The sequence below is a fragment of the Stegastes partitus genome, unplaced genomic scaffold, assembly GCF_000690725.1.
Source record: "Stegastes partitus isolate 25-593 unplaced genomic scaffold, Stegastes_partitus-1.0.2 Scaffold1277, whole genome shotgun sequence".
In the NCBI taxonomy this organism is placed as follows: domain Eukaryota; kingdom Metazoa; phylum Chordata; class Actinopteri; family Pomacentridae; genus Stegastes; species Stegastes partitus.
Genome location: NW_007579008.1, coordinates 172,632 through 181,370, shown reverse-complemented (window position 1 = coordinate 181,370; position 8,739 = coordinate 172,632). Strand labels below are relative to the sequence as shown.

Here is an 8,739-nt window from a genome sequence, read left to right as displayed (position 1 = left end):
GCTTAAAAGAACAAAAATTTGGCCTAAAATAAACATGTGTGTACGTCCTGTGTCACACTGCAAGTATGGAGATGAAACTGACAAATCATCCACAACAAACAGCGGGTCTGTTCCATTTATGTAGGGCTACAACTATTGACTATTTCCACTGTTCATCATTTTTAAGCAATTAGCTGTTTGGTCAGTGAAATGAAATGACAGAAAATGTTTTGTTTTGTTTTGTTTTTTAAAGAAAAAAGAAAAGACAATCCACGTTTTCTTAAATGGCCTGTTTTGTCCAAGTTTTTAGTTTATAGTCACAGAAAAAGGAAGAAACTAGAAAATATTCACTTTAAGAGAAGCTGCAATCACACCAGTTCGCCATTTATTTTATTTTTTTAAATAACATAACAAAAAAATTTGTCGCTTATTTTAGGAGTTAACAACGGATTAATCACTGCAGATTGAATTTATAGCTGCTCAACATTTATAGTTCGATTGTTTGTTGCTATCCATATTTTTATCCATCCATTTTCTATACACCGCTTAATCCTCATTAGGGTCGCGGGGGGGCTGGAGCCTATCCCAGCTGACTTAGGGTGAAGGCAGGGGACACCCTGGACAGGTCGCCAGTCCATCGCAGGGCCACACTTAGAGACAGACAACCAAGCACACTCACATTCACACCTACAGACAATTTAGAATCACCAGTTAACCTCAACATGTTTTTGGACTGTGTGGGAGGAAGCCGGAGAACCCGGAGAGAACCCACGCTGCACGGGGAGAACATGCAAACTCCACGCAGAAAGATTCCGGTGCCCCCACCGGGACGCGAACCGGCAACCTTCTTGCTGTGAGGCAACAGTGCTACTAACTGCGCCACCTTGCAGCCCCCATATTTTTATTTTATTTTTTTTTTACTTTTACTTCAGTATGGTTTAACATTGTTTGATTGTTGGACTTGTGCTGGATTAGTCTGTATGCACTTGTTGTGTTGCACCATGAACTTCTAACTTTGAGCAGCCCCTTCAGCCCTGTACAGTTGTCCAGAAAAAAATAAGGATACCAAACCAGCTCTGAGCCGTTGTCACTGCCTGTGGAAGTGCACTGCACTCACAAAACAAAAACATTCTGTAATTATGATTGACCATCTCATAATTACAAGGAAACGCCTCATCACTAACCATCGACATACTTAAGCTATGCTGTGACAACTATGAGCTCGAAAATAAAATTAAACTGTTTTTTTGTTGTTTTTTAATGTTGTTAGTTCTGTATGAAATAAAAAGTTAAACTCTATCATTTTTATCATATCACGTCTGTAACACAGTGCCTTACTACCTTATCTCATCACCAGCTAGTGGTCTAATAAAATCCACTGTTCATCTAAATGTGGCTTTATATTGATTTTTGTATTTTTTTGTATTGAAAAGTTTGAGTTTTTTGGATGTAACTGAAAATAAAAAAATTAAAAAAAAGTAGCAATGACTTGCTGGGAAACCAATTTATTGTGTAAAAAATAAATAGCACATTCAAGCACTCAAATGTAAAGTACAAATACAATTAGGTAAAGTGGTCATCATGGCATGTGTGTTTTTCCTCCTACAGAATATACAGACTGACTTCAGGAAGAAAATGTCCACCTTTTCCCAACAGTTATTAGAACGTGTTTGTAATAGAGTGAATATAATCACCTAGACTACCAACATCAAAGTCTGACATGATGTTTGAGACACTTGTGAGGTGAAATTCCACATTTTATGAGTACAGAAACACAGAAAACTCAACGACATTTTGCTAATTTTAAAGAGCGGCATAACATCGACACTTTACACGTCATCTTCATGTTGAGCGATGTGGCCGATGTTCTCACACAGTCCAGTGCTGTTGTATACTGAAGCAAGTACAAACCTCAGGGCCAATGAAATGACCTCCAAGAGGACGTCCGTGTTGACGCTCAGTCAAAATCTGGACGACTGTTCTGACCCAAAAGTCCTCGCAGCAGTAAAATCTCTTATCAGGAGTCTCCGGTCATGATAGAGAGGAACTCCTCCTGGTTGACTACCAAAGAAGGAAAAACAGACAGTTTTGACAGCAGCTTTTTAAAAACTATTCTTCATTTGTGAGGAGTGTAATTAACATTTATTTGCTGATTGTTTCCTGGACAATTTCATAAATGTCTACGTTCATTAAAAAAAAACAAAAAAAACAAAAAACAAAACAGAAGCTAGTATAAAAAAATTCCTACTACAATTCACTAAAGTCCAACATAATGCCTTGAGATGAATTGTTTCACCTGACCAACAGTCTAAAACACAAAGATACTCAGCTTACGATCTATACGAACGAAGAGCTGTTAATACCACATCTGAGAGGTGGAAGAACTGCAAAAACTGTCACTTTTGTAGGTACTCTTGTCCAGTTGTGGTTTTGTAAATAATTACTTTTAGGGATAAGGAGCAGACAAGCCAAAAATATTGTGGCTGATGGATTAAAATATGCATTAAAAGCAAGAATAACACATCTAAAGCATACTGTTTGTGCTATTTTCAATATAGTGCACTATGTATTTTTTCAATATTTTTACCGCACAAATTCTTTGTGGAATTTCTGCACAACAGACAGAAGGCTGCTTACCCATCCAGTGAGGATGGGCAAGCAGCAAAGAATAGAAAACAAGTTCTACGAAGCCATAATAATTCATATATAGGTGGAAATTTGGGAATATGGGTCGTATTGTTACAACACTTGACTAAAATGTCAATACAATACAGTCCTAAATATATAGATACCAACATTGAAACCAAGCCACAGCAAAAACCGAAAAGATTGGGAAAGGTAATGGAAAATGAAATAACTTCTATTTAGGATTAAATATCCAAAATAAATACAACATTATAAAGCTTTCTTGTGATGTGTGGTTATAAAAACATATATTCTGACAATTTCGACAGATATTGATTGATTGAATATCAATTCAAACGGTCATCTAAACAAATATATATTCAACTAAAAATAAAATAATGATTATATGATTTTCTTCTGTACGTTCTATCTTTTTTATATCTGGAGAACAATGTTTGCAGTCTGGACTGTCCCTGTAGCACCACAGTGCTTTATGCATAATGGTATGTTGTGACATTTTACTTTATCAAAAAATTGCCGCTCCTGCTTTTTGGATGTTACATTTGGACATGCTGCGGCGTTTGATACTATTTTGGTTAAATGTTCAGTCCGACTGTGGAATTACTCAAGAACAAACAAGTTGTGTTCATTCAGTGTTAAACATCAAAACACACTGATTTACCTTTTCTTTGATGATATCAAATGTATTGTACTAATTGTCAGTACTGATTGTAATATTCCAGACTTAAGAGACACCTGATGTAAGAACCAGGCTGAGCCGACTTACTTTCACCGTCTCCGTCAGCGTCGAATTCGTCGATCATGCTGCGCAGCTCCTCGTCACTGACGTTCTCTCCAAGTTCTCGAGCCACTCGCCTCAGGTTCCTCAGACTGATCTTTCCTGACTCGTCATCATCAAACAGCTTAAAGGCCTTCATGATTTCCTCCTTTGGGTCTCGCTCCAGGATGCGATCTGTCACTGTGGAAAAATATTTTCAGGACTTGCTGAAGCACTTCAGTGTACAAAGAGATGTGTTTATGTTGACTGTCAGGATTCTTCTCCCTTCTGTCAGGTTTAGTTCTCTCTGAAGGCAAACTTACCTACTTCATTGAAATCCTCAAAAGTAATTTTGCCGTTTCCCTCTCTGTCATAATCTTTAAGAATCTTCAGAACGTCCACTTTCTTCACTTCAAAGCCGAGTGCACGCATCGCCACCTGTAGGGAGTTTTCAGTTGTTATATATGTCTAAATGCTATGGATTTGAACACACAGTTTTGATCATATTCTGGGGTCAAAAACACACCAGCACAGAAAGAATCAGTAACCTGGACACCATTATGATCACGTATAAAGGGACATGAATGTTCGACGTGAATGTCACATTGCAGATATTATCAGTACAACAATATTAACGTGCATAAGACAGAATCAGTCCAACAGTCCCCACAGGATGCATTTACACAACATCCTTGCTTATTCATGATGTCTGCTCCTACAGAGATAACAGGGTTTCTGCAGTATTTTAAATTTAGCACATTTTTAATGCCATATAGAATTAAATTTAACTCCTGTTTTACAATGACACTGGTTAAAGAATGGGCAAACCAGTAACTGAAATATATAAAACAGCAGTTCAACACAATACAATACAATCTGTTTATTAGTAATGATGGATAAATGTTTCCCTGCGATAGACTGGCGACCTGTCCAGGGTGTCCCCTGCCTTTGCCCTAAGTCAGCTGGGATAGACTCCAGCCCCCCGCAACCCTAGTGAGGATTAAGCGGTGTATAGAAAATGGATGGATGGATGGATGGATGGATGGATGGATGGATGGATGGATGGATGGATAAATGTTTCAGGCATAAAATCAAACCCATCTTAACTGCATATTTAGCGACACATACTATTAAAATTTCACCATGAACAACGGACAGCACTGCTGCTGAGCATCATCCAACTTCTCTTTCGTCAGACACACAAGTGTCCTCCTTTGCTCACCTTCAGCTCGTGGTAATCGATTTCTTTATCTTTGTCAGTGTCAAATAGCTCGAAAGCTTCTTTAATTTCATGTTTCTGATCCTCAGTGAGCTCTCTTCTCTTCTTACGCTTGGCTTTGTCTGCTGGGAGTTCAGGCCTGAGGAGAGACAGAAGCCACATCACGTGTTACACAAACTCAGCAGGGACTACAAACATTTCATTTTCACCCATTGCCAGAAATTGAACAATTCTGATAGATGTGTAATCTCAAACTGTCCTACAACGGCAGAGCTGTAACCACAGATGTTAAAAACTGGAAAGGTTGCAAAGCTTAAAATGCATATTTCTTCAGGCTGATTATTTTAAAATGACTGCCATTAAATCCACACAGTAGCTGAAACAAACAGATAACACACTCTGCCTTTAGATAATCAACAGTAGTATCAACCAACAAACAGAAATCTCTAAGTGTTCAACCTAAACCAAGCATGTACCAACTATGTTTTGCCTTTGTAGGAAAGCTACAGTATATAACAAAGGTGAATACACTCCCGTGCAATATCATGTAAAAGTCAAATGGTTTAAAATTGCAGCACCTCTAAACTACTGCATCGTTTTTAAGTTGGCAAATAGAGTATTTCCTCTTATGAACAATTAAATATACATAACAGATGTTTTCGGTAAGACTATATTGACAATACAGAATAAACAATACAGTAGAACCTCCACCTGTGATCACTGACACACAAGTTCGAAAAGCTGCGATCACTGAAACTAAACTGAAAACACCTGTTACTTCCAATCAGCCTGACGACATTAACATGGTCATAAAATGAGCCATGAACAACAGACTCATCATCATGGTTGGGCTGCAAGGTGGCGTAGTTGGTTAGCACTGTTGCCTTGCAGCAAGAAGGTTGCCGGTTTGCGACCCTGTGGGGGCACTGGGATCTTTCTGCGGGGAGTTTGCATGTTCTCCCTGTGCAGCGTGGGTTCTCTCCAGCTTCCTCCCACACAGTCCAAAAACATGCCGAGGTTAATTGGTGATTCTAAATTGTCCGTAGGCGTGAATGTGAGTGTGCTTGGTTGTCTGTCTCTAAGTGTAGCCCTGTGATAGACTGGTGACCTGTCCAGGGTGTTCCCTGCCTTCACCCTAAGTCGACTGGGATAGGCTCCAGCCCCCCCGCGACCCTAGTGAGTGTATAGATAATGGATGCATGGATATTTGGTTTGCAATATGGTTTCTGAAACAGTGAAGGTGATCACAGCGGCTCGGGCGGCTGTGGCTCAGGTGGTTGTCCTCTAATCACAAGGTTGGTGGTTCGATCCCCAGTCCCTCCATCGATGGCAGGCAGCACCTTGCTCTGTCGCCATTGGTGTATGAATGTGTATCTCGGATGTACGTCGCTTTAGACAAAAGCGTCTGCTAAATGAAACTGTAGAATGATAAAACAGCTATTGGGACTACCTAAGTGCTGCGGAGGTATAATGTTTGGTAACGCCAAATCAATCGATAGTTATTGCACCTGTTTGACTTTCATTCAAGGCAAATTATTATCCAGAGCTTTACAGATACAGACTTAACTGTTAACAGGGGAGGAATAAATAATAATAGAGGAGGCAGCTTGCTGGTTAGCAACATAATTAACCGTAACCGAACAAAGTAATCACAGTCTTACAGGACCAAACCCTGCTGACAAACGCCGAACATGCTACAGCTAACATAAATAAGCTAGCGCTGGTCTTGCGGTTTTGCAGCAAACTGCGCATAGCAAATAACAGCAGTAAGTGCGGCAGAACGGCTTACCTCAGAGACAGACTCATGCTGGGAGGAATTGACGGTGTCAAAACTAAAATTATTGTCGCTAAACACACAAATCTCACAGCTACCGCTAACACAACAACAATTCCGTTTATCCGCGCTCACACTCAGGGTTCCTATTGGTTGCTGGTTGCCAGGCAGCAGCAACCTGTTCCCTGATTGGTTGAATTCTTCTTCTTCTAAATAAACTGCAACCGAGCGGAGCACTTTCGCCACCAGCTGTTGTTCTGTATTATGACTCTTCTGTCTGCAATCACAGATCAATTGGGAACATTTGAACGGATAGATATCACCTGTTAATGATTCACATTAAGGCAATTATTTTTGGTATTACAGGTTTCCAAATTATTAGGTTTGAATACTCAAATAGGTTTTTATATATTTACAATGCCCCAATTTGTGCTAATGGATAAAACCAGAATGAAATCAGAACATTGAACGGTTCAATGTTCTGGTTTCATTCTGGTTTTATCCATTGTCTGTAGTTTCAGTTTGAACCTACAGACACAGACACACTAAGTGCAGAAATATCACCTAAATTTGAGTTTTGGATGATTCCTTTCCATTTCTGAAAAAAAAAAAAAGATTAATGAACAACCTCAAAAAGTCAAAATTGACAATGACAATGTCCATGAAAAATCAGTAGTGTCTCACCTTAAATATTTCAATGATAGAATAATTTATTTAAAAGAAAGAATGCTGTTCAAGTGCTGTAAAATAACAAATTTCAGACAGAAGTTCAACATTCAAAAGCTTATGTAATGTGTATAAAAGTATGTAATAATAATGAGAAAAATTTAATTTATTTGAATTTACTGAAAATGTTCTAATATTCACCACAGCGTTTTCCTTCTGTGATATAATATATAATTTTATATTACACTGAATTATCACTGTAAGTGTAAGANGTGTATAGATAATGGATGCATGGATATTTGGTTTGCAATATGGTTTCTGAAACAGTGAAGGTGATCACAGCGGCTCGGGCGGCTGTGGCTCAGGTGGTTGTCCTCTAATCACAAGGTTGGTGGTTCGATCCCCAGTCCCTCCATCGATGGCAGGCAGCACCTTGCTCTGTCGCCATTGGTGTATGAATGTGTATCTCGGATGTACGTCGCTTTAGACAAAAGCGTCTGCTAAATGAAACTGTAGAATGATAAAACAGCTATTGGGACTACCTAAGTGCTGCGGAGGTATAATGTTTGGTAACACCAAATCAAGCAGTAGTTATTGCACCTGTTTGACTTTCATTCAAGGCAAATTATTATCCAGAGCTTTACAGATACAGACTTAACTGTTAACAGGGGAGGAATAAATAATAATAGAGGAGGCAGCTTGCTGGTTAGCAACATAATTAACCGTAACCGAACAAAGTAATCACAGTCTTACAGGACCAAACCCTGCTGACAAACGCCGAACATGCTACAGCTAACATAAATAAGCTAGCGCTGGTCTTGCGGTTTTGCAGCGAACTGCGCACAGCAAATAACAGCAGTAAGTGCGGCAGAACGGCTTACCTCAGAGACAGACTCATGCTGGGAGGAATTGACGGTGTCAAAACTAAAATTATTGTCGCTAAACACACAAATCTCACAGCTACCGCTAACACAACAACAATTCCGTTTATCCGCGCTCACACTCAGGGTTCCTATTGGTTGCTGGTTGCCAGGCAGCAGCAACCTGTTCCCTGATTGGTTGAATTCTTCTTCTTCTTCTAAATAAACTGCAACCGAGCGGAGCACTTTCGCCACCAGCTGTTGTTCTGTATTATGACTCTTCTGTAATCACAGATCAATTGGGAACATTTGAACGGATAGATATCACCTGTTAATGATTCACATTAAGGCAATTATTTTTGGTATTACAGGTTTCCAAATTATTAGGTTTGAATACTCAAATAGGTTTTTATATATTTACAATGCCCCAATTTGTGCTAATGGATAAAACCAGAATGAAATCAGAACATTGAACGGTTCAATGTTCTGGTTTCATTCTGGTTTTATCCATTGTCTGTAGTTTCAGTTTGAACCTACAGACACAGACACACTAAGTGCAGAAATATCACCTAAGTTTGAGTTTTGGATGATTCCTTTCCATTTCTGAAAAAAAAAAAAAGATTAATGAACAACCTCAAAAAGTCAAAATTGACAATGACAATGTCCATGAAAAATCAGTAGTGTCTCACCTTAAATATTTCAATGATAGAATAATTTATTTAAAAGAAAGAATGCTGTTCAAGTGCTGTAAAATAACAAATTTCAGACAGAAGTTCAACATTCAAAAGCTTATGTAATGTGTATAAAAGTATGTAATAATAATGAGAAAAATTTAATT

The 8,739-nt window shown here is 38.8% G+C and overlaps 1 protein-coding gene across 2 annotated transcripts; it reads right to left on the bottom strand.

The window, feature by feature from the left end:
- Positions 1-1,464: 1,464 nt before the first annotated feature.
- Positions 1,465-8,046, bottom strand: cetn3 (centrin 3). Of its 2 annotated transcripts, none has more exons than XM_008298070.1 (5): positions 7,923-8,046; positions 4,605-4,740; positions 3,706-3,820; positions 3,392-3,583; positions 1,465-2,040 (listed from the first exon to the last, which is right to left on the bottom strand). In XM_008298070.1, exons 1-5 carry the CDS (start codon positions 7,937-7,939, stop codon positions 1,997-1,999), a joined length of 504 nt encoding a protein of 167 aa, XP_008296292.1. In that variant the 5' UTR covers positions 7,940-8,046; the 3' UTR covers positions 1,465-1,996. The 2 variants fall into 2 exon arrangements, with proteins under 2 accessions (XP_008296292.1, XP_008296291.1); XM_008298069.1 differs by lacking the exon at positions 7,923-8,046 and adding an exon at positions 6,391-6,514.
- Between the last annotated feature and the right edge of the window lie 693 nt (positions 8,047-8,739).

What these genes read in the sequence shown, in the direction of transcription:
- cetn3 (XM_008298070.1), bottom strand. An exon ending in TCGATTACCACGAGCTGAAG is followed by an intron (nt 3,821 to 4,604) that starts GTGAGCAAAGGA and finishes AACTCCCTACAG; the next exon opens with GTGGCGATGCGTGCACTCGG. An exon ending in TGAGGATTTCAATGAAGTAG is followed by an intron (nt 3,584 to 3,705) that starts GTAAGTTTGCCT and finishes ATTTTTCCACAG; the next exon opens with TGACAGATCGCATCCTGGAG.